The 26,994-nt window shown below is 35.1% G+C and overlaps 1 protein-coding gene across 3 annotated transcripts in view; it reads right to left on the bottom strand.

Moving 5' to 3' along the window:
- Positions 1 to 605: 605 nt before the first annotated feature.
- Positions 606 to 26,994, bottom strand: part of TMX3 (thioredoxin related transmembrane protein 3) — a 40,758-nt gene continuing 14,369 nt past the window's right edge. The window contains exons 5-16 of one of the 3 annotated variants that reach the window (XM_058557282.1): positions 24,919 to 24,964; positions 23,293 to 23,373; positions 21,047 to 21,146; positions 20,033 to 20,110; positions 15,698 to 15,764; positions 12,103 to 12,201; positions 9,260 to 9,317; positions 9,025 to 9,078; positions 8,134 to 8,190; positions 4,105 to 4,234; positions 2,581 to 2,649; positions 606 to 1,021 (exon numbers count right to left, since the gene is read on the bottom strand). In XM_058557282.1, the coding sequence (XP_058413265.1) occupies positions 761 to 1,021; positions 2,581 to 2,649; positions 4,105 to 4,234; positions 8,134 to 8,190; positions 9,025 to 9,078; positions 9,260 to 9,317; positions 12,103 to 12,201; positions 15,698 to 15,764; positions 20,033 to 20,110; positions 21,047 to 21,146; positions 23,293 to 23,373; positions 24,919 to 24,964 (1,100 nt within the window). In that variant the 3' untranslated portion in view covers positions 606 to 760. Of the gene's footprint in view, positions 1,022 to 2,580; positions 2,650 to 4,104; positions 4,235 to 6,043; positions 6,113 to 8,133; positions 8,191 to 9,024; positions 9,079 to 9,259; positions 9,318 to 12,102; positions 12,202 to 15,697; positions 15,765 to 20,032; positions 20,111 to 21,046; positions 21,147 to 23,292; positions 23,374 to 24,918; positions 24,965 to 26,994 lie in introns of those variants that run through there. The other 2 variants (XM_058557283.1, XR_009222469.1) reach the window with 2 other exon arrangements.

Genomic DNA, 26,994 nt, shown 5'->3' on the forward strand with positions numbered 1-26,994 from the left:
ACAGAGACCATTCCCTTCCTGCAGCGACCACTGAGACACCTGCCAACAGTGTCTGGGGCCGGTCTGAAGTCACTGCTCCAGGCAAATCCTGTGTATGTTGCAGAGATTAAACACAAGACTATTTTTTCCCCACTATATAGGCCCATATGAAAATTTTACAATGCAACTGAGTATAAAGTTAAAAAGTAACATTTCCTCTCCTTTAAAAATAATAACAAAATAAAATCGCTATGCTATACAAAACCAAATTATTTTTAATCTCATAATCTTAACCTGATCTGTGGAAAAAGTGATTAGTTTTCCTTAAAGTGCCTAAATTTTAAAGACTTAATTTTGTCCATATAAATATTCAAAATATATGAGGAGAATGGATGGTAGGAAGTGGAGGTATTATTTTTCTCTACCAAACATGTATCTTCTACCTGACTGACCAACTTAAATATTCTGCCCAAGAATCTTAATTTTGTCACAGAATATTCAGATAGAGAAACATGCAAATAGAACTGATCTGTTATTAAACATCTATAAGGTAAACTTGGATGGCATGTTTTGATTTTGTTTGTCTGCTTCACACAAACATTTCATCTCTTTGCTCCAAGCATCTCCCCATTTGTGGAAGGACTACTTTAATCCATGCAGTTGAGGTTACCAAAATACAAATAACATGTTCTCTTCTGTAAAGAACATGATTAAATGTCTAAATTCAGTAAACAGACTTTCATAATTGGAAATCCTAGCAGATATTTTATATTCGTGAGTTTCAGTCTGTCTTCTTTTCTAATGCATCTTTGGGTTCTTGCACTGTAGGCACTGGGGAGTCCTCCCTCCTTGGCTCCTCTCGTTCTTTGCTCTCTTCTATCAGTTCTTGGCTTTCCATTTCACTTTTGGATACTTCATATCGTTCTTCTATGTGCCCTCCATCTGCGTCAGCTGCGTAGATCCCATAGCACATGATACTGATGACACCCAGTGGCAGGCCAAAGAGAAAGCAGCCCATAAGTGGAGAGCTCTTGAATATAGACTGTGGAAAGACAATTACAACTCAGTTCCCCTCAGATGTATTCTGATATAAAAAGCATGAAAAAATTTAAAACCACTACAGATTTCTTCCTCTTGCTGCCATCCAATTTGCTTTCAGTTCTAATGAATCAGTATCAATATTTCTGCAGTGACTACCATGTTAAAGACACTGTAAGGGAAATTTTATATGTGTGTGTGCGTGTGTGTGTGTGTATATGTGTAACCAGCTAACAGCAGCAAATATTCTATAACCTGATCTAAAGACATTTCTTTTTCTCACATTATCCACAAAGGTTTCTTTGAGACGGCTTCTATGTGCCCAAGAGCTTTAGAGTTGTATCCTGGGCTACAGGAATGTGCTCACTGAGAAGGTTGGTTATTTACCATAAAGAAGGTGTACACATATTTTCTTCACATGATATTTCAAAAATTTTTTACTTATCTGGTTAGTAGTAAAGCCATATTAACTTAATAATTTCCCTCAGTTTATTATATACCATCTCCTCAGCTCCCAGAAAAGTAAAAGCAATTTTATTGAATAGGTTTTTCAACTATAATATATCCTATGGGTTGTGACCATAATTCTTGAGAACTATATAGACAAATTCAGAAGAGAGCAAGGACACTTTGGATTGAGATACTGGAAGAAGGCTTCACAGAATAAAGGTGTTTTGAGGCGGAAATTTAAGCATGACCTAGAATGAGGCATGCTCAGGCACAGTGTGAGCACGAGCAGGAAGCACCAGCGAAGCTTACGCTGTATTCAGACTAAGGAGGAGAATGTATTTGAGATGGACAGAGTATTCTGATGAGCATCGCTGGAAAAGGGAAGGAAAATGATCAAATGATGATTTTAGTAATATTAATTGTGTAGTAGTGTACAGAATGGACTGGAGACAGGGCAAGAGGAAGTGAGGAAACCGAGTGGAAGCCAGAGCAGCAGACAGACGTAATGGGATAAGGGCCAATCCATGTTGGTGGCAACAGGAAAATAAAGAAAGGTCGCAGATAAATTGAAGGATGCATGGAATAAGTCAAAGATTATTAGAATTTATTTCTCACCAATAGAAAAAGGTTAGCTCTATTTCGACGACTGCTTTTGGTCATAATGAATAAAAATACCCATGGAGTAGCTCAAAACAGACAACTGCAACTAAATTTAAGGCTCAAACAAGTTTAGGAAAGCTGCTGTCAGGCTGATTAAGAGTTAAAGCCGGGATCGTTAAGAAAGATTTCTTAGAGCTCTAAGCAAGAAGGGTTCAGATCCACGGACTGAAAAGGGCAGAAAGAAGAAGACTCTAAAAATCATTTTAAGCCACACTACCAAGTTCGCTGATTCTGAATTCCAGTTAACTCACCAATCAGACAGAAATGAATAACTAGCAAAACAATTTCCACCCGATGAATATATTTTCTTAATGTAAATATGGACTAGTTTTTATCTTGCAAATTAAAGGATTTTTACCTAATCCTTTGAAATCCAGATTTTACCTTAGTTAGACATAAAGAACCCATATACACTCAATTATCAATGACACTAAACAAACTGTCACAACTTACCACTATAGTAGATTTGGCATCAAATACTATTCTTTTCAATCTCTGCAAAATGCTATCACCTCCTTGGGCCTTAAATTTAACAGGAAAAAACAATGAAATTGTTATTTCAGTACTATTACTTCATTTTTCTGTCATATACTCTTACAGTTGCAGGTCAAGGGTTGACTAAAAAAGATTACATAACACACCTGCAAGAGCCACGTAGTAAATATTAACTGTTTTTCCCGTCCCCCCCACCTTCCTTCTGCTTTCTCGTGTGATGCCGTCTGATTGTCCTCTGAAGAATCCACCCTCCCTATTCACAATCCCAGCAGCTTGGCTAGGCTGACCCCCCCGAGTCCAGGTCTGTCCCCTTTCTGAATTTAGCTGAGGTTGTTAAACTAAAGTTGCCTCAGGACATCTTTGCTATGGTGTAGGGAGAGTCCCTGAGAATGAATCTCAAAGGGCAAAAGTGTTGAAGGGCAGAGAAAGAAAAAATCCTGACGAAAATCAACAAATCCTTGCTTTGAGCCATCCCTGAAGTCTCGGTCATTCCTTAAATTTCCAAGCTACATGAGCCAGTAAGATCTGTGGTTGAACAGTCTGAGTTGGGTTTCATTAACTTACGGATAGAAAGGGGCTCACTCACACAGGTGTGTTTCATTTCAACAAGTGTTATTTTCACAAATATAAAATTCCCACTACGTGATTGAGTGTTTCCAAAGAAGAAATACTTGTTATTCTGCGAGCCAACTTTCAAATAAAGTTTGTGTAAAGCTGAAACAAAAGTCTCACAAAATAATAAACTTCATGAAAGCATGTAAGTCTCATCTTTTCTTCTGTATTTTATTCCAGTCTATTGAATTCAGATGTGTGCTGGTCGCAACCTGCTGAAGTGACTTCATGACCTTCTAATATGGGTTGCAACCCACAGTGTGAAAAACATGGCAGTAAGATTTATAGAAAAAAGACAAAGTTAAAAACATCCATTCATTATTTCTGAGAAATACTTTATAGGATTATAAAGTATTTTGGTATATTTGTATACCAAAAGTATATTTGGAACTCTCCACTGGGGCTCTGATTTTCAATACATTTCCTTATCTCTTAAAGAAACTATGGTCTTATTCACAGGTTTTCTTAGAAAACCAATCTGAATAACTTACCCCAATTGTACTATGGAGCCCAGAAAGGCACTAAGAGCCAGGAAAGTTCACTGTCCGGATATCTCTGTACCTGCAGATCTCTTAGCATCCTGGGTGCCCTGACTCTAAATGCCAAAAGCACCTCCCAATCACTGTAACAACCCCAAACGCCCTCCAAATAACTCTCAAAGGGACATTTCGACCATGAGCAGCTTCTGCCACAAAAGAACCTACTATGCCTTGGAGAATGCGATTCTGTCTATAATGTGCGAGAAGCAAGGAACGGAGGCCTGCTCCCTCACCCCAGATGATGGCGACTCTTCCTTTCAGAATCAGAAGAGAACTCATTTCTCTTCTACCTCCTCCCATCATCCCCTTGAAATGGAAGGGAACGACTTACTTGTACCGTGCCATCCAAAATGTTATTAATAAACTGGACCATGTCTTCGGCATTCTTAATTGGTCTATCTAGTAAAAAGTACTGTTGGTTTGAAGTATTCAGTACAACCACAGTTGGGACTTTCAATTCACTGACAATAGAAAAACAAATCAAAATACACATTAAACGCAGAGTTAACAAATATTTTGATATTTATTTATATCTAAGTAACTATAATTATAAAAGGAGGCAGCTATTTGACAGCTTTGCCTCTTTTTGCCTGCACGAAGAATATTTCAAATTGTGCATCCATTTAAAAAATAGTTAAATAAGGATTATATGAAAAACATTCTAATGTACAATATTAGATAGCTGAGTATTCACCATTAAAATTAAGGATAATAATTATTATGTATGAAGTATCAATTTCTGGGCTATATTATTCCTTGCCACAGATTTATTTTAAATACATCAGTGTTAGTCACATACACCCACCCCCGTCAAATGGCACTCAGGTACCTAGACAGGGAAGAGAATGGTCTCTGGAGTCACACTGCTGTGTGTTTATTTATTTATAATAAATGCTTATTTATTATAAAAATTAAATGAGAAAATTCAAGTTAAATATTCAGCACAGTACCTTATACGTAATACACATTCAGTAAGCACTATTCCACATTCTCTGAACTCCCACTATCCCCCTATATATTCTACCCCATCCTCAGGAAGTGATTCAGTGATATACTAGACATAATTCAGTCTGCAGATGGAAAACCATAATATTACCGATATGTGTCATTTAATTGAAATAATTTTAATTTTTTTTCTTTCAAGGATAGGTTTTTGTGTAATCATAAAAGGAGGGTGCTTAATTTCGTATGCCATCTACACATCAGTTTATGGTTATTTGTATGTTTATATGAAAGTATTGTGCAAAAGCACAAAACTCTACAGCAGAAACAATTTACACCACTATATTACCAGCACATGAGTAACTGAGTCCACTAGATTGCATCATTGTTCATAACTCTCGATCCCTCCGCATGCCACACCCTTTCCCCACTGAGGCAAACCGTGCTCATCTGACCCCTAATGTTGAGTTCAGCCATGGGACTTGGTCAACAGGAAGGTAACAGAAGTGACAGAGCAGAGGTCTGAAATGTGTATGCATGGCTGGGCTTGCCTTCTTGTGTCCCTGTGATTGCCATGCGAAGAACATCCCCCAGGAAATATCCTTCCAGGGTCAAGAACATGGAAGACATGTGGAGTAGACCTAAACCTAACTGGCAGTTTGGAGCTACAGTGAGCTGCGCCCAGCCAAGGTCAGCCAAGCCCAGACAAGTGAGAGAGAATAAATGATTACTGTTTTAAGCGACTAGGTATCAGGCATATTTACTATCCAGTATTATTATTAGGCAGTAGTTAACTGTATAATAAATAAAATCTTAGCTTCTTTCTTGTTCATAAAAACACAACAGGCACTTTTTGATTTATAGCAGTTTAGTTGTTAGTTTTCATAATGCGTGAGTAGAGTAGCAAAAAAATTCTATTTTTATAGAATGAATTAGAACCTGGCCTTGCTATAAAAATACATCTAATGAAAAAGTTAAATACACAGTTGAAACTACTTGTTCTGAAATAATTCAATTTGAATAATGATGGAAAATAACATCTCATCCATTTTCCTCTTAATTATACTCAAAAAAACCCAATACAAAATAACTTAATAAACCAAAAGTCTGATAGTACTCTTTTTATTTCGAGAAAAAGTAAAAAACGTATCAATGCTGCAGTGTAATTATCTTATATAACATCATGTATTTGCCTTAAGTTAACAACATTTTAGGCATCAATACCCATTAAATTCCACGAATTTATCTGTTAATATTAATGTTATAGTAGTTAAGAGCTTTTGGAGTAAGAGAGATCTGGATTTGAGGACTGGATCTCTTTAACTTACTTGCTGGGCATCCTCTGGCATATTATTTAACTTTCTTGAGTTTCTTCTAAGAAATTTCAATTTCCTCATCTATATAAAACGGAGATAATAATAGTACTTACACCTTACTGAGTTACTGAAAAAGTCAGAAAATACACATTGACCACTTAGTCCAGTGTTGGTCACAGGGTAAGTGCTCAATAAGGACTTTCAATTATTATTATACAACCATCATTATACACCTTCTCTCTTCTCTCAAAAAAAGCAAAAACAAAATACGAATTTTAAAAAAACCCCAAACAATAAGGGGTTGATGATAGAGACTATTGTTGTTCTCGGACCGTAATTGTAGCTCAAAATTTCTATCTCACAATGCACATTAGAAATAATACTCATGAAGGAATGTCCATCCATCTCCAGATACTCTGAATATTATCCTGAATCAAGGATTTTCTTATTTGACCCAATTGCTTTGGCCTCTTGCAAACAATGTTTTACTGAGTCACTATATTCGCTTGCCTCAAAGGACATTATAAGAAATGACTGTATCAAAGTCCCCACTACATAAACTGTAAAAATCCTACTAAAAATATACTTCTATGATAGAGTGTCCCCCTTTACGAGATTATACAGCATAGCAGTTTCTCTTAGGTTTCTATAATGTCAACCATACTCCTATAAGAAAGTTATTTTATAGGCAATGGGAAGTGTATAAATAATGTTTTTCCACTTTGTTTTAAGTATTAAAAAATTTTCAAGTACCTTTAATAATTGTATAGATCCTTTATTTTATTTTGCTTTGTCTTGATTTTTTTCATTATATATTATATCTGGTACTTTACATCTTCTCTAAAACCTCTCAAATTGTTATTGGAATAAGAGGGATAATAAATTGAATATAAATGAATAAAGGAATGCTACTTTATAATTTCAGGCTTTAACTGAAAATTATGACTGTTACTTTGGGTTTGTGAATTTTGTTTTTATTTCCCCAGTGTTCTTTCTTCAAAAATGGAAGACACTAATTTAACCTAAACCACTACAACAATGAAAGAAGGCATTTGCTACACCTATGCTACTAAACAAAGCTAGAGAAGACCAAAACACAGCATACTGTTGCTAACTGGAACTGGGCCCTCACTGTGGCTGGACACGTTCATCTGCCACGACTGAGCTTTCCCCACCTTCTCATCAGGGGCTATTTTAAGGCTCCACCACTCTCCTAAGACCCACCGTCCTACCACCTCTTGTGTTTGCTCTTAGGCTCAGCCTGAAATAACCTCTCTGCATTCTTCATTCAGCTAACTTCTCATTCTTTAGAACTTCTCTTAATTACCGCCTCCTCCGGCAAGCGTTTTCTGATCCCTTCAGCCTTAGCGAGCACTGGGGTGGGGGTCTCCAGAGCTCTCTACCGCACAGACCTCTTCACACAGTTCTGTAATCATCACGTTGTCTTACCAAGCAGACTATCAGCATTTGAAGACAGGGACTCTAATTGACTCATATTTTCCATCAACAGTGCTAAACAGTGTATATAATACAGAGTAAATACTCAGTAAATGTCCACTGCATAGAGAGGGCTCTTATTTGAAATTTATTAATTTAGTTTAGGTATGGTAAATGTTTTCTAACATCAACTTTCTGAAGTGACAAATCAGATCTTTACATCATAAACATAATCGATGAAATTATTTTAAAATTGTACATTTTTCCTGTAAAGTTATTTCTGTTAAATTCTTCTAGAATAGCAATTAATTCTTGAAGGGTAAAATTTTCTACTTAAGTTACATTTATTCATTAAAATTGAACTTAAAATGCATATTAAACAGAGACTACAAAATAGACAAATTTTTGAATGATGTCTTTTCAAAATACTATAAACTATTAACACTGAATTGAAAGATAAATTTTTTTTAGTATACAATATTAAAGCTCAGTAGGTTTCAAATATAGATTTAAAAGCTAAAGTAAAATATTTAATGTGAGAATGTCTGCATCATCATATACCAAAGGTTTGCTTTTTTCAGCTATTAGTCCTTCTGTCTATCTCTCAGAAACAGAAATTTAAAAGTTGATAGCAAAATCACTTAATCATTTAGCACTTTACTTACTCCATCAGCAAGGTATTTATATAGTCATTTCCATCCATATGGCCAAACTGAAAATCCCTAACCAACAACAGCAACCAAGAAAAAAAAAAGAAGTAAATACAAAGAACTGAACTTTAGGGCTTGTTAAGCATGTAAACGCTATAAACATTTAACATATACATCACATACAATAAATGTAGAAAAGAATGTCAATTCTACTGGCTTTTGAGATACAAATACACATGAGTAGATTTAAGCAAATTCTAATACATTTCTACTTTGTTTATATATACTTAAAATGCAGGCCAATATAAGCTTTTCTAATTAAAATATTTTAAGAAAAGTTACCCATTTACTCTAAAAAAGGACTAATCAGAAGATGCTCATACTATGTAACAGGAGAAATAGAAATATATATCACTGATACATCATTAGAAGACTCAGAATAAAAATGGAATAATAATTAAATAATATAACAAATTTATACTGATTGTCTCTTATAGCAACAACAAACAGAATGATTTAGCACACAGCAAAAAATCACTTATTTTTTACATTCTGTTATTCTTTGAGTTCCTATTACAATCATCATCTGTCCATATCTGACTTGTGATTGCTCATTTACCTTTATCTCAAATGTGTATGTGCATATTTTCTTACCACAAACTTATCCCAAACCCTATCAAGAAGCAGGTATGATACCAATTATAAAGAAAATACACATATTTTTTTTTTACTTGTAGGACATTTATCAACAAATTTCAAGGCCAGACAATTCATACTGAAATGCAACATGCTATAACTCACTTCAGCTCCTTTATTTACCTTTAGAAGTATGAAATACTACTACTTTTGGTTTACTATATTACAAAACATAAAGATAAAGGAATCTTCCAGAAAGCAAGCACCTACCTGTGGAACTGGTCTCTGTAATCTCTAGCAACTTCCTGAATAATTGACTTCAATCTGTGGAAGAACAAACACATGAAAATTTCATCTCTTCACTTGAAAAATACAATTATTCAATTACAATATCTGCTGTCCTACTTAATACTGCAGGAAAAGTAAGATATCATATTTATCTGAAGCCATGTATAGTCTGAATTAGATGATATTTGAAGCTTAAAACTATTTCAAGGCATCATACCTCGTGTGTTCCATTGATGTGTTTTTCTCATCAATAACTGCAATGGCCACAAGCTTCCCTGAAATTAAGGAGGACACATCTAGATTCAATAATCCTCATTATACAAGCTTTTCAATTATTACTGTAGCTGCAAAGAGGGAAGTAGTAAATACTGTTTCTAGAATTTAATTCCTATTACCCTACATGTTACACTCAGTAGGGTGAACCAGTGAACTAGGTGACTCCAAGAGATAAGCTCCCTCCTACCTCCCATCTCCAAAATGTAAATAATAGTAAATATTTAACAATTCATATACTCAAATTGTATTTTTCTCACACAACTCACAAACCAACTAAAATCAGTATTTTGTCAAAAGCTAAAGCCAAAAGGAATAAGTCGATAAAAGAAATTCACTATTAATGACTGTAGCTCTAAGAGAACAGCATATAACCATAGGAAAATTATTTTTATATTTCTATGCCCCTTGGTAGCATGGGTCACTACTTGCCAGTAACAATACACAATATAAAATTGACTCCAATTCACTTAACCCTAAATAGAACATAAATCATATTCATCTCTGATATCCTCCAGGAAGGCAGCACGACGTAATAACTAGAGCACTGGTATTGGAGTCAGAAAACCAGTTCTAATCCCGGGAGAACAATGGAGAAGCACCATCATTTATTAGCTGTGTGACTTCACCTCAGTAAACTTCAACTTATTTTAGAAATGAATATTTATTTCAAAGTTAGTGGGCGCGTTGGATGAGATTACATGCACAAAAACACTGGGGCAGATTCCGGCTCAGAAATATAAATGTAAGACTGAATTAACAATCTTTCAGTATCATCCCCACATCTAAATGCTTCTTCTCTAATTCCATCCTACTCAAACACATCTTCAAATTCTACACAATCTTGACTCTTCTTTTAACTCTCAACTGAAAACATTAGTTCATAATGATTATTTCCTCTCGAGAAATATTATTTCACCTATGTTTAGTGTTTTATTTTCATTGTGCTTCTTTCATTTTCAAGTGCTTTATGTGCTTTTTTCAAAATGCCTACAACACGCAGAGCACCTTCCCACAGGCAGTTTCTCACGTATTAATTTCATAATTACTGAGTGCCAAGCAACGTACCTAGCACTGGGCTAGTTTCTGAGCATACAGTGATGAGCACACGCAACACAGCCCTGCACTTGGGGAAAGCACAGGCTAGTAGGGAAGATAATCACACAAACAGATGTATGGTTAACAATCAGGAGCATTCTGAAGGAAAGGAACGTGGTGTTACAGAAGCGTAGTACAGAGCTAACTAATGTAGTTGAGGGAGGCAGTAAAAGAACTTCCTAAGGACGCAACATGTGGTCTGAGCTTGACAGATGAATCTAAATTAACTACACATTTCCAGGCAAAGAAAAGAGAACACAGAAGTGTGTTCTGATGCATGGTGCACAGCCTTTTGAAGAAACTGAAAGGTCAGTGTGGCTGGAGAAGGGAGAGGGCAGGGAAAGACTGGAGTGGGACGAGACTGGAGATTCAGACAGGAGTCGGAAGAGGCAGGAACCTGAGGTCACCAGAACTGCTGAGAAAGACAAGAAATGTCTGAAGCCGCTGAGAGCCACGAGTCCGCTGTGGTGCTCTTACGGTAAGTGGCCCAGGTGGGACAACGTGCAGGGGGCACAGCTGACACCTAACAAAGGCAATGATGTTGGACACAAAAGGAACGCTGCCATAGCCAATTGCTTTCCAAATTCATCTGGGAGAAGAAACTGTCTGAATAGAGCCAAAGGTGCCTATTTTAATTACCTCGACATCACGCTGACTCCTATGATTACTGCAGTGAAAGCTAAACTACCGAATTCCTACATTTTACCCCTTCCACCTTCACATGGGCCTGAAAACCCACAATCTTTGACAGTATCCACGTCAACTTCCCACACTGGGCTAATGCACACCTCCCTCTGCTAAGGAGAAGCCACGGCAGAACCATCAGCAGACACAGCACACAAAAAGCTGGCTCAGGAACCAGAACAAGTATCCTAAGAGTTACAAAGCAACAGGAGGACATGTTCAAATATTTCTAATTTGTATTCTTAAACAGATTGAAGATCAGGAAATCACGAAGAGGAAACTCTATGCCCAATACTTCTCATTTAAAAAAACTGAGCCTTGAGTAAAGTTTTCTCATTCTTTTAATCTAAAACTATACTTCCATCCTACTTATCATAAAGTTGTGAATGGAAAAAAATGTGACAACAGTATCCATGATTTATTTCTCATTTGTAATTCATTATAAATTTATACAACACTCCTTCCTAAAACCTATATGGTTAGCTTCTTATCATTTTTGTAGTTTCCATCTATTTGAGACCATACAGTTAGCTTCTTACAGCTTTCGTTTTTGCATCTATATTTATATTTGCTTTGCCTGTCATTTTCAATCATGTAACTTTGAGAAACCATGCCAATTTGATGCCCATTTTTTCCTCACAAGTAAAAGTGGGACTTACAAGGTTGTGATAAGCTGTATTCCAACTCCTATTACAAAACCAGCCTCCTGAGTACAGCTTCTTGGTTGGTTATTTTCTCTCATTTCCTTATTATTCAGGCTCTGTTTGCTCTGTCACGATCAGTTGTATTAGTAAACCCTCTCTAGTTAATCTTTGATCCACATACAAAGGTATGTTCTTTGGTAATATTAATCTATATTCTCATAAAGCAGAACTGGCATTCAGGTTGGAAAGAAGGAATAAAACAATGAAACAGAGCTTAAAATTCATTTCCTACAGAATCAGATTTAAGCAATCAACAAGGAAAAATTCTGTAGTGATGGAGAGTTGTATATATGCTTGTTACCGGTGTCTCCCAGTTCATACAAGAGGAAGCCATCCATAGTAAGATAATTCTGAAATCTCTCTCTGTTGATCCAAGATGACACATCACCATCTTCGTACTCTTAGAAACAAAACAAAGTTGATAAATTTTAGTGTAAATATGCCTTAAAATGTTTATAATGTTCTAATCTAGCAATATGTATAAAATGCCTGACGTAGGATCATAATCTTAAATTCACAAATTTTCTTTTTAGGAATCTAATCTAAGCAAACAATCAGATGTAAAAAAGGATTAATGCACAAAGCAATTCTTCACTACAGCAACATTAAAAATAGCAAAAGATAAATAAATAAAAATAAAGGGAATAATTGAAATATTCTAAACAGAAAATAAATAATCATAGTATATATCAAAGAAGATGATTTATAGATTACAAGTTTTGTAATAATTAAGTGGTAAAGCAGATTACAAAATAATACTACAGCATGACTATAACTTTGTAAAAAGTAAAGTCTGAAAAAAACTGAGAAAATGATAAAACGAAGGCGTATATACTCCTACTAAATGGTTATTGTGGGTTGATAGTTAGCCTTGGATGATGGCAGTACAGGTAACTTTTTATCACAATTTCTTTGCTCTTCTCTATTTTATGACATTTCCACCTCAGTTTACAACACTTTCTCATATGTAAAACTAATACAAACACACATATAAAGCCACAGTATTTTAGCCTTTTTCCAACATCAAATACTTCTTTTGCTAAGCAGATAGAAAACATCTATAACATCCCAGAGAAATATTATGTCTTGATTAGAAATATAATTCTGAAGTAATTCTGAAAAATTATTACAACTTCATGAAAAAGAAGCTGATGTAAACGCCTACCAATATGTCTGGTTGAAGACGGATTTTACTGATTTCTTGAAAGATGTGCTTTTTCTGTCACTTGCATTGCTAAACAAAACATTTTCAAGTTACCACACCTATAAAGTAAGTGATATAATGCAAATCTGAAAGTATTTATGGATTTGGATTTACAAATTAGAAAAATAAACATAAAACCAGAAGTTGATTACTGGGCCACACTCTCCATTCCAGGTCAAAAGCCTATTTTGTAAAGACTGTACAAAGTTGATAAATCTGAAACTCACTGGAAGATAAACTATCCTCCTGAGCCCCTACCCCGATGTTTCCAAACTTATTAACTATTAAATATTAGAATAAGGTTCAAAGGAAACTCTTTGTTTTATCTGAAGCCTTCAGGCAGGTTCTAAATACTGATGACTGCATGTTAGAAAATGTTGGGCTTTACAATAGCTGTAGATACTTAACGCATTACTCCTGTGTTTCTTATGCACAGGGGGCCACATTTGAGGAGGGTCACTTTCTTAACCCACTTATAGAAATACATTTAAGTCTAAACAGATATGTATGATCAGACTTTTTCCAAAAAGAAACCAAGCGGCTCTCTGAGTTGTTAAGAGACTCAGAATAGAACTAGAACCAGAGATTTGAAGGCTGAAGCTTGATTATACCACTGACTATTTTAACTTGGCAAAAAAAAAATCTCTTTAATCCTATTTATTTGTAAAATAGTAAAAATACTGATCTCAAAAGATTGTTGTAATGATCAAATAAGACAACATACACTAAGTGCTTATCACACACAGAGCGCAGCAATCAAAGAGCAGGTGGCTGGAATCGGTGCAGGTGCACTACTTTCCTTCTCCTGTTTTCACATATGCAACTGCCTCTCAACTTCCTTTTCAAGCCCAATGTCTAATACAGACATTTAATAAATACTCAATGAATGAATGAGCGAATGAATGAGCAAATGAATGAATCTGCAATTTAATTATACATCTATCTCCTTATCTAACATTCTTAGTTACCTCCTTTGTAATCTCAGGATATTAATCTATCTGCCTTACCACCTACCTCATAAATTACAGTGAGGACAAAGTGAAAATATCAAGTTAAGTACATAGATGGTACCTGCTGTATAAAAACTAACACATAAATGGTTTATATACTACAGCAAGGAATAAAATTCAGTCCTCACATTTATTTAAAGATAATGAAGGTACAAGATTTTAGAAATGCTTAGTCTTCACAACAAGACTGTCAAAACAATTAAAATGTTCCTTTTACTAAAACTAAACAATCAAAATATCCCTTTTATTAGATCTTATATTCGAGTTATTTAAGCAACTCAAAACCTACAGCTCTCAAGTAATTCTAGCTTCTCTTCTGATATAAAGTAACAACACTCTAGAAAGTCTCTGCAGTGAATAAAATAGTCCACATCCGTGCTCTCTAACATGGTAACCAGAAGCCACACAAGGCCACCGAGTATTTGAAATGTAGCTAGTGAGAATGAGAAAGTGAATGTTTTGCTTTATTAAACTGTAATTTAGAATGCTATCAGGACAGCTCTTAGGCGAGACTTTGCACTCACTTTCGCTTTTGAGTGGTTGTGTGGTGGCCAACGATATTGAGTTTCACTATTTTTCTTAAAATTTAAAACATCTCCTGGTGCCCCTGTGAGTTTCCTCCACTGTCTTAAGGTACCTCAGAGCACAGTCTGGGAAGTGTAGGAGGAGGTATTTGATAATGCCAAGGAATTATTGTTAATTTTGGTAAGTGTTGTAAGAGCATGTGGCTGTCTAAAAAAAAAAAAAAAGTCCACGTTTTTTAAGAGATGATGCATAATGAAGCATGGGGATGAAATGCCACTAGGATTTGCCTTGAAATACTACAACAAAGAAAAAACCTGTTGAAGCAAACGTGGTAAGACCTTGCTAATTTGTCTAACTTGGCTGATGGGTATGTATGTAGGGTTTTATTATTTGAGCGTTCTCCTCACAATGGTGTATGTTTGATATAATAAAAACATTTTAAAAATACATCAAGTATTTGCTTCAATGAAGAAATGCTGAATAGCAGGTGAGTGGTTACTTGTCAGGGAGGGAGGGCTGGAGCTAGGGAAAAACACGCTGGGCGTGTCTCCACTATTGAAGTTGTCTTATTTCTTTACCTTTCTGTGTGCCTGAAGTGTTAGGTCTTTCTTTAAATTAATTTAGAGTATTTTAAAATAATGTATAAAAATTGCATAGGGTTCACTTCTGAAAAAGGCAAATGAACTGATAAAAAATAAATAAATTCAGGGGCCAGCCCGGTGTTGTAGTGGTTAAGCACATGCGTTCTGCTTCAGAGGCCCGGGATTCGCAGGTTGAATCCCAGGCGCGCACTGATGCACTGCTTGCCAAGCCATGCTGTGGCGGTGTCCCACATACAGTAGAGGAAGACAGGCATGGATGTTAGCCCAGGGCCAGTCTTCCCCAGCAAAAAGAGGGGAATTGGTAACAGATGTTAGCTCAGGGCTAATCTTCCTCATAAAACAAAAAAAATTCATTGTAGGCAAAACCCAGAATGAAAGAACGCTGGATGGAAAAATTAAAGTTGAAGGGTAAGAAAAGGTCATCAGTGTTTCAACTAACGGGAACCGTAAGCAGTAGCTACATTTACTAAATCTTTCAGCAACAGTTAAATCCTATGATAAACACAGCCTTTTAATTTTAAGATATTTTATATGAGTTAAAACTTTGGAACTTACCATCATAAACAAAGTAAGTTTCATCTTTGAAAACAAGCACAGCGGGCAGCTCTTTCAGTGTCACATACTGAAAAACAAGAAGTGTAAATAACTTTAATTATCATTTAAAAAATTTCAGTTGGTAGCTATGATGTCAAAGTATTGAAGGATATCAGGAAAAAAACACAACAATAACAAAATTGCTACAAACAGTTAAAAAGAGCACAGTCAATCTCAAGCTCATGCAAGGACTGGGTTTGATATCTCTTTATACATCCTCTGGATGTGTCCTGTTTGCTGTGGTGAAAACCATGGAATATTCTTCGAGTTGATAACAGACCTAAAGACATCACGGGGAGTAACGGACAAGAGGCACTCTGAAGCGGCAGAAGAGCAGGGGCTAAGGTATCCGTCAGCATGAGTAGGTTCGAGTTCTTCCCTCGCCACTCCTGGGCTGTGTGACGATGAGTCCATAGCTTTACCTGGACAGTCGGCTTGGTCCTCTGTAAAGCAAGGACACTGAGCCCCCACCTCACAGGGAGTTAGGAGAGTTGGGTTTGTTAACATATGTGAGAGCAGGCTTACACTATAAACTGCTTTACAAATGGGAACTCATAATGGTAATTAGTAATAAGGGATTCATTCAGGAGGCATCTGCTTCTTATACCTGTGTTGCAATTACTTCAAAATAGTAAGATTATTGTAGAGAAATCACTATCAGAGCAGAGGAGATAGTTTGGGTAAGCCACATAGAATTATTACATGAGTGTGGTAATACCGAAAGTAACAACAAATAAATAAATCAGTAGATAACTAATAAATAAAAATAATAACAATAAAATAAAAATAAAGACTGTCCTGGAAAGATTAAAAAGGGGAGGAGGCATATCTCAGGCAGCACAGAACGATCTGGTTATCTTACTAGTAAAAAAATGATACAGCACCATCAACGTAACTATTTTAAGGGCAGTGGTAAAGCTCTTAGGGGGGGCTCCATCACCAAGTATGCCTCTATTCACTTGCTCTTGGCAACTCATCCACAAAGGTGCTTTGGAAGGATTTTTTAACATTCAGCATCTCTCTCTTTCAAGGACATCCCTGAGTGGGCCATACTATAATATTACTAAATAGTTGAAACCTGGCAGCCATCTATTTCTACATATTCTGAATCCCTCCTCCTCTTTCCTGTTGTTCCTTTAAACTCACTATCTTATAGTACAGTTATTTGTCTACATGCCAATCTTCTCCATTCATCTTTAAGTATCCTGAAGTCAGAAAGTCTCTTATTTTTATCTTCATATTCCCTTATTACACTTAGTGGGGTTTTCATAAATACTAGTGGTACAGCTAAGGAAGTTTTGTGTGACCAAACATTAAAATTCAAAATATGAGAACATAAAATCATAGGCTTTGCCTTTATTTGAGAATTCTCTATGAGAGTAAAAATCCTCATATTACTCCGAAATAACTATTACTCCCCCAGCAGACTTCTGCAATCACATACTCAGAGCTAAAAAAGAGATGACAAGTATTGATATTTGCCGAAATAATTAAAGAATGCTTAAAGAAACTAGTTGAGAAGGCTAATAATAATAAAAATAATACATAATATCCAAGAAGTATGCCCATGTAGCAGATGCAGTTTGTGCTCACCCAGACCTCCTAGGTTCTAGGGATTTTGATCTAAGACATCCCATCGTTATATGAGGACTGAGATGGTGTCAGATGGAGTCAGGGCCCAGAATGCAGCAAACCCTCTGGTGCACTCCAAATGAAACTGCTTGGAAAGCTTTGCAGATGAGAGTCCAGTATATATACTGATCTCTAATACTAAAACGTGGTCCACTGGACTTAGGAGATAAAAGCGTATTAAAAGTTATAGTTCTAGTCCATTCTAGGCCTTTGTATCACATTAAGATACCCTAAGACATTCCAGAATAGTGGTTCATAACCTTTTGGGGCACTGTTTGAGACTCTGATGGCAAGTATGGCTCTTCTTCCATTCCCTCCCCATCAAGAGTAAATGCATACACATAAAATACTGCAAAATAACTTCTTAGACAAACTAAGTAAACCTACATCAGTTTAGGCTGAGCAGGAATTGTCTGCAGTTCCCCAAGGTGGTGAAAATCATTTCAGAATACACATTTATAAGGTAAACATCTATGTATATTTGCAGGAAGTATTAAACACATACTCTAAGGAATCGTAATCTTCTTAAAATATTTAAACACTAAAAAATATTAAACAAAAAAGTAATAAATGTGTAATATGACATACCTTTGTGAAAAAAAATTGTTTAAAGTTTTATAACTTATAGTGATTAAAAGGACAAAGCTCCCTTGATTTATTTCATGTTGCCCTTCAGCTACTGCCAAATTTTTCAGGTCCCCTTCTCAGTAAAACTTTTCTAAAGAGAAGTCTATACTTGTGGCCTCCAATTTCCTACCCGCATTCTCTCAAATAACACCAGTGAAGCACTTTTCCCTATCATGCTCAAACTGTTTCTCTTAAAACTACCACCAACCTCCATGTGGACAAATATTGTGGTTACCGTCCCCTTCTCATCTTGATCACCTTGCAAGAATCTTGTACAACTAGACGCTCCTTTTGTAAACACTTTTTTCTCTTGGCTTCCCACTTGTTGTGTTTTCCTACTTCTCATTTTCCTTTGCTATCTTTAGGTCCTGGGCCTTCTTATTTTCCTTATAAATTTGTATCCCGTGTCTAAGAAGTTTCTTTATGCAGCTTCAACTCTAGACCCCTATATCCAACTGCATATTTGTACTTGGATGCTTGTACTTGGATGTCTAATATGCTGAATCAAATTAAAATGAACAATTCAAAACTCTTGATCATGCCCTCATTCCCCAACTTGCTCCTTCCGCAATATTTCCAAGGTCATGAGTAATACCACCACCTACCCAGCTATTCAAACAAAAACCTAGGAGTCATCCTTGATTCATCTCTTTTCCTTCATATCAGCGAGTTCAAACAGTTCTGTCTCCAAACACAATAATTCTTTCACTTCTCCCCAATTCTCTTACTAACCTCCAAGCTCAAACTTCCTAGATTACCTCAAGAGTTCAATTGATCTCTCTGGATCCACTCTCATCCCTATCCAATTCATTCTGTGCTTAGCAGAGAGCAATGTCCTTAAAAAGAACATGAGACCAAGTTCTTCACCAACTTCAGCCCACCACACGCAAGGCCACGACCTGCAAGGCCTCCACTGGCCTCTGGCTACCTCCTACCTCCTTTCTCACTGTGTTACAGCCACAATGGCCTACTACTCCATTCCTCAAATATACCAGGCATGTTCTCACCTTGGGCATCTGTCCATTTCTGGTCTACTCTGGCCCAGATCTTTCCACAGCTCCTTCATGTTATATAAGTCCCATTTCAAATATTTTCTTCTCAGACAGACATTTCTTAATCAACCAAGCCAGAGCAGCCATCCCATCTCTAAATGTCCCTACTATCACATTACTCCTTTACTTTTTTATAGCAGTTATGATATCCTGTTTATTGATTTGTTTACTGATGATCACTATCTCGATCTGAGGACCCAATAGAAGACCTCCCCTGCAACACTAAAATTCAGTCCACTTCCTCCACCCATGAGAATGTAAGCTTCATCCTACCAGGATCCTGATGATCTTGCTTGTCATCAATTATCCAGGACTTAAAACCGTGCATGGAAAGTGATTAGAGGATAAGAAGTAGTTGTTTAATTTATATATATATATTTTTTTCTATTAATATATATTATACATATTATTATAATATATATTACTTAATCTACTATTTATAAACCAATTTAAGGGTTTGAGGTATCACTTCTCACTACTGCTATTATTATTACTTTTTTTTTATTTATTTATTTTTTGGTGAGTAAGATTAGCCCTGAGCTAACATCCGTTGCCAATCCTCCTCTTTTTGCTGAGGAAGATTGGCCCTGGGCTAACATCTGTGCCCACCTTTCTCTACTTTATATGGGACATCGCCACAGCATGGCTCGATAAGCAGTGCGTCAGTCCATGCCTGGGATCCAAACCTGTGAACCCTGGGCCACCAAAGTGGAGCAGACGAACTTAACCGCTACGCCACCAGGCCGGCCCCACTACTGCTATTATTTTAAAGAGAAAAAAAGCACTAATGTAATAATCATAATCCCTAAATGCTATGAGTCTAGTGATAGCTGCTTATTAACGATAAGCAATCTGGTGCCAGCAGTAAAGAGTTAACAAGTTTACTGTTTCCAGACATATCACAGTAAATAAATCAGACACATAAAATCAAGAAATAATTTAAAAAATGAAATTTAAGTCATTAAAATCCAATTTTAAATGTTACCTCGGGAACCACTTCTTCTGAGGCAGAAAAGAAGTATGTATACACAATTAATTCTGAAGCAGCATCTATGTATTTCTCCTGTGAAGACAAAAAGAAAAAAGGTAACTTCTAAGTATTAATTAAGATCAAGTCGCTCCTCATTAAACATTCAGAGCAAGTAGTATTATCACTAAGTAGTGTCATCATAATTTGCTACCTTGAGTCCTTTTATGTGGAAAGATGGAACATAAGCAAATGAAATAAACTGCTTCTAAGGCAAAAGACCACTGTAACTAGGTGCTTTTATACTCCTTCAAGTTAAATTCATTAAGTATGATATAAGCTCGATTCATATTTATTAATTTAATTTGATGATTATAGGAATAGATATGCGATATACACACACACACACCTAAGACAATGACCTTTTGCCTTCAAAAAGTCTACACTCAAATTGCATTTTGCAGTCTCAAAAACTTAAAATGCTAAAAAGCCATACAAAATTTAAATAACCAGGTCAATAACAGCAGAAATACTAAGAAATACTAAAGCAGGCAACATCTATCGACTTTTTACTCACTTCTGTTTCATGAAAGCAAACACTATAGAGGGTATATAAGAAAGTATTTTTCTAATAAAAATACTTAAATTGAACTAAAGTATTTCCAATAAGAGTAAAGCAATTTTGAGGTTTTGGTGAAGTTTTAGCTATCGATAAAATTAAATTTCGATACACTTGTGTTTGTGGATTAAAAAATAAAATAATGGGGCTGGCCCCATGGCGTAGTGGGTAAGTCCGGCATGCTCCGCTTCAGCAGCCCGGGTTCATGGGTTCAGATCCTGGGCATGGACTAAACCACTCCTCAACACATGCTGTGGTGGCGACCCACATACAAAATAGAGGAAGACTGGCACAGATATTAGCTCAGAGCTAATTTTCCTCAAGCAAAAAAAGAGGAAGATTAGCAACAGATGTTAGCTCAGAGCAAATCTTCCTCACTAAAAAATAAAAAAAAAATAAAAATCATCTGATACCTTCAAAGGTGACTCTCCACCTATATAAACGAAAAATACACGATGTCTCTTCCGCACATGTTCAAACATTTGCTGACTTGGAAGTGGCCGAATTAAAGCCCTGTTTGAAAATAAAACAAACAAAAAACCAACTTGCATTTAAACTAAAGACAGTAAACAATTTACTCCTATTTATATGATACCCTATCATGTCTAAAGTTATAAAGTTTTAATGTCATATTAACTGTATTTTAAGTGTATCACTCAATACAAATAAATCTAATAAAACTCTAGCCCATGACCACTATTATATCTATATAATAAAAATATAGTACCCACAATGTAATCTATCACTTTAAAAAATGTTTCAAATACATTCCTTTAGAGAGTATCATCTTAGCCAATATTTTGATAGGCAAAAACAGAACTATAATCCATTCAGAGTCCTCAGATCAAAACAAAACAATCCACATGAGAATTATTTTTTTCTTCCTTTCAAAAGATCATTCACATAAACACACTAGGAAGTACTATCCCAGGAGTTTATAATACTATGTTAAGAATATGTATGTCTTATTCTGTCCATTTAAATGCTATATAGTTTTAAAATACCCTACAGAGGTTAAAATCTAAAATGTTTCATAAGTATGCTATTCTTCTCAGGAAAAATAAAATGGAAAATGATAGTCATAATAGTACATAAGAACCTCATAAAGAGAAAACAAATCTCTACTAAGAGTTTTATTATCAAGCATATTTCAAAGCCAAATAGACTGAGAAATGAAGCACATCAAAGGTCACTATAAAACATACCAGTTACACAATATTATTAAAAAACTAACAGAGGAGGCAGTCTTCTTTTAAATGTGGTCTGCGGTATCAGATTTTTACTCCACCAAAATTGCAAAAAGAACAAAACATATTTTGCCAAGGCAAACGTATTTTCAAAATGCACAATTCTCTAGATGCATTGCATCACTCCACTGTAGCCTCTATTTCAATACTTCAGTAATTAACAGGTCTGTGATGCAACTCCAGAACTGACTCTTGAAACTTCACTTGCAACAGTCACCCCTAGTTACATCAGGAGGGCCCTTCTTAAGCTTAAACTAAAACTCATTAAAAATTGCCAAAACATAAAGACTAATCTAGGTCATGGAGAATAAAGTACATCCTACTACAATCCTACTACAATCCTCTCATATAAAGTTATCTCAAAATTTATTGGTTCATCAAGCAAATAAAGAAAATGAAATATGCAATCAATGAGAAAATACAGTAAAAATTATGTTAATAAGCTTTGCAAACTTTAATATATAAAGATTATTCCTATCCTGTGCCTTTTCTCAAATAATTTAAGCCATATAGTATCATGCCACCCAATAAATCCACCCTAATATTTCAATTTAAAGCTATTTAAAGTAATCAATATAATATATCCTGTCAAACTCATAAGAAAGTGCCTGTACTTTCAAAGTCAATATAGGTTAATCTATCTGGATAAATGTTCTCTTCAGGAAGTTCCACAGAATCACACTATACAATCATAAGCACCAACTTTCTTTAGATCCCAGCAAGACATATATTAAAACACAAAATCACCAAATTCAAACCAACAGAAAATGCTTATGGAAGAATTTCTGTCTCCTTATCAGTAAAACCTCAGAGATCTGTAATTCAAATAGATCTCTGGGTTCTAATTATGTCACATTCTAAGCAAAACGTGCAATAATACCTCACAATCAGCATAAAGTAGCACGTGATAGATCAGGACAAGTATTTTAGCTGTATCTAAAAAGCATTTTCCAGTATCACAGGCTAGGGATTAAAGCCCAAGTCTACTCAGAACAATAATATTGTGGGGTTTCTCTTAAAACTCTGCAATTACGTAACATGAAAAATTAACTGATGTAAACAAGGCAGTACAGAACCAAAATTATAATAAAATAAAAATTAAGATTCACAAAGTTGTTAGAAGTAATCATATTTTGAAAATGTATTAAAAATCCATGAGGGAAAATATTCTTCTATACGCTAAATGAATTTAAATGTGAGGTTAACAAGTATATAATACAAATCATGGTCCCTTTTGTTTCTTTAAAGGATCTCTTTGCATATGCTATATAACCCTATCTTTTCTCATAACCTAAATAAAATCTGTCTGTTTATTTAAGTCCCTAAAAATATGCACATTCAATATGGTCTATTAAAATACATTTTCAAATATTAATATTATATAGTAAAGGCTTTTCTTAGTAAAAACTTACCCAGATACTCTGTGAGCAAACTCAATAATATCATCTTTAGTTCGTGGTCCTCTATAATTATATGCCAAGTCCCCTTTTAATCTTAAAAAAAAAAAAAAAGAAATATAAAACCCTTGGATTATTGCAACTGTTTTAATATTTAATGCTAATCACTCTCTATTGTTACATAAAATTACAGTATATAATTACTGCAGAGGAGTTTTAGAAACAGCATAACCATGTAAAATACAGTAGGCAAGTGGCTTCAAGGGACCAACAACTTAAAATACAAAGAAAAGGTTATACTTTAGTAAAATTACACGAAATAAGTTCACTCTCTATAGTCATGCGCTGCATAACGACGTTTCAGTCAACAACGGACCACAGAGACAATGGTGGTCCCATAAAATTAGTATTATATAGCCTAGATGTGTAGCAGGCTATACCATCTAGGTTGTGTAAGTACATCTGTCACACAATGACAAAATCGCCTAATGATGCAGTTCTTAGAATGTATCCCTGTTGTTAGGTGACGCATGACTGCATTTGATATTTGCATTGTGTCTATGCCTTCTAAAAATGGAATAATCTGCACATTCACGGTCAAGAGCTTGTCAAAACATTATAATTCTCACTACCTTCTCTGTTAAAAGGTAAGTTCAAGGGCAGGGAATTAAATGTACTTTGGTAAAGGTAAGACAAATTTTAAGCAATACAACATCATAGTAGCTTGATAGATGCTCCAAGATTACACAGTAAAACAATGCATAAAAATACCATTTTTAGAAAATTAGATAATTTTCGAAAAGACTGCCAATAAATTATGTGTCCAAGTAACTGAGATTTTTTTTAAAATTATGAAAACACAATAGAACATCTATAGTTAAGCAGAAAGAATAGAATGGATAATTTACTTAACACAACAAAGTAAAAGACGCTTAGCAAACATTTTTAAAAAGTGGGGGAAGGAGTGAGGTCAACAGAAAACTCAAGAAATAAAAAAATTAAACTTAGTCAAATTTTGAAATTTGAAATTTTAATACTGAAATAAAAACTCACATTACTATAAAAATAAGTTTCAAAATAACTCCTCAACTCCCCATGTTACCAAAATAAGGATGATACTGATGAGAAAATTCAATAAAATCATGACTCTAAGTCCTTTAGAATTATCACACCATTTCTCCCAACTTATACCTCTGTATTAGACTTGATCAACATCTGCTGATTAGAATTAACATCCATCAATTTGATTCTCTTTCTTTCATCTCTAACGAAACAAGTCTATTCTAATTATAGAAAAGTAAAATTTGTTAGGAGACAGGATTCACAAGATACAGCAGAATACACTCTTGAACCCCTCAAGGGTAAAAGACCTTTCACAATTTACAACTGTATCCCTTGCATAGTGCCTGTCCACAGTAAGCACTCAAAACATGTTTAGTGAATTAGCCTTAGACAACACATTTACTTAAGTACAAAGAAAAGCATAAAGATGCATATACTTTGATCACATACTATGCCTAGAAAGAAGTGCTGAACCCCAATCTTCAGTCCTCCAAGGAAATTACTAGAAATTAACGTAATAAAACGTAAGTAGAGTGAACTAATAAAAATACACATATAAACATACAACACTCAACTTACAGCTTAATTGTTGGATAACCTCGAACTCCAAACTCTGAAGCAATGCCTTGATAAGAAAAAGAATAAATAGTTCTAAATTTTTTTAAAAAATGAGAAACTAGGTAATAAATGAGCCTTTTACTTTAAAAATATATAGATATATTTATACAAACCCATACAGATATGTTGTTTTTAAGTCTTAAAAAAGAAGAGAAAACCACACACAAAAAAGAAAAAACATCACATTCCCATAGAAAACCATCACTTAATAATCCAACCTACGGCCTGCACAAAACATTATGACAAATAAGAAATAAATGCCAAAAGAAAAGTTATAATTTTATCTCTAAAATACTTATTTTAAAAGATATTCTTGTTAAAAAATATATATAAATAAAGTCTCATTTCTCATTTGACTTCATTTTCCAGGACAAATATTTCATCTAGATCTCACTGACTTTTCTTAAAAAAAAAAAAAAACAAAAAAAACCTGCAAAAGCCCATCTCGTCCTTTAGTGTTTTCTGAGTCTTAAAAGAACTGCATTGTATTTTAATTTTAAAAACATAAATCATGTTTGCAAAATTACTTAATTTCTGCAGTCAATATATGATCTAAAAGCAACTTCACTTAGAAGTTTCTGCTTTTGTAATAACCTAGAATAATTCCAATTATCTCAAAGATTATTCTGAAACCACACGTTAATTAAAATAAGATATAGTTGCTACAATGGCATCTTTTTGAGGGAAAGAAGAAACAAAAATAAAAACAATCAAACGACAGAGAATTAAGATTTTAAGAAATATACAAATCACTATAGCATATGGCAAATTAACACTATACTACTTTAAAGATTCAAGGCAACTAAAGCAAGAAAGAAGAAATAAAATAGTCTCAGTTAATAGACAATGTACAATATATTTACACAACTATACTAGTATATGCAAAGTATACAGTATTTACTCATATGATCTCTCCCTTTGTCAATTTTCTTTATTTCTAGGATATTTTCTTATCACACTTGGGTAAAAGGAAACGACTTCTATACGTGTGTTCCCGTTTACCAATCACATTGGTAATCATTAATCTTTGGTTTCTCATCACTCCCCACCAATACACAAGAATAATGACAAAGTGAATTGTGGCAAAACAACATCTAAAAATCTCTCTGCCTTGCTTTGTCAACTCTAGAGCTTCTCTCTTAAACATGTGGAGAGAGGAGAAACATCTGGACAGTGATGAACACTGGTTTTTAACTAGAGGCAATACAAACAGAAGAGGTAACAAAAATAAGAACTCAGGTTCTGAAGATACAGGTCTTGCCTCTGACTATGTGCGCCCGTCTCTAATTTAGGACTTAGTTCTGTCTAGTATATTCTAACTGAGGACTGCTGTTATTGAGACTGTCTTCTTCCCAGTAAAAACAGAGAAATGATTAGGGGGAGATTATCTGAGTAAAGTATGTTCTTAATGCCCCCCTTGCCAAAATAAGGAGGCAGGTAAATACTAGCCCTTATTACCTTCAACTAAAACTTATTAAGAAATGCCATAACTTAAAGACTAATATAATTGACTGCGGGGGGGTATACCCCACTAGCAATTCTTTATATAATTTATTGTAAAATTTATTTATACACAAATCAAATAAAGAAAAGGAAACACGCACTCAACAAGAAAATGTAGTGGTAGTATTTTATAGCGTGACATTGTGGTTCTCATGAGAGGCTTCAGAGAGAAAATCCCAGCTCCACATTTAACCCTATAACTTGCCCTCAGTTTTCTTATCTACAGATGGAAATGTCTGATACCACCCACTCTATGGTCCCTTGGCTCCCTGAGCATTAACCTTCATTTCTGACAGAATTTCAATTGACAATGACTCCTAAAACTTCAAACTTAGGTTTCCCTAGAGGAAAATGGTTGTATAATTTAAAAAAGCACACAAGCAAAGCATGGGTCATAGACAAATGATGACCCAGGTCAGGATTCCAACTTCTCCATTTATTATCGGTGCAGCTCTGCATAAGTTTCTTAACTTCTCTTATTCTGCTTTCCCATCTGAGGATACCACTCATCTCGTGGGGGGGAGGAGGGCGTAT

This window comes from Diceros bicornis, chromosome 16, assembly GCF_020826845.1.
Source record: "Diceros bicornis minor isolate mBicDic1 chromosome 16, mDicBic1.mat.cur, whole genome shotgun sequence".
Taxonomy (NCBI): Eukaryota; Metazoa; Chordata; class Mammalia; order Perissodactyla; family Rhinocerotidae; genus Diceros; species Diceros bicornis.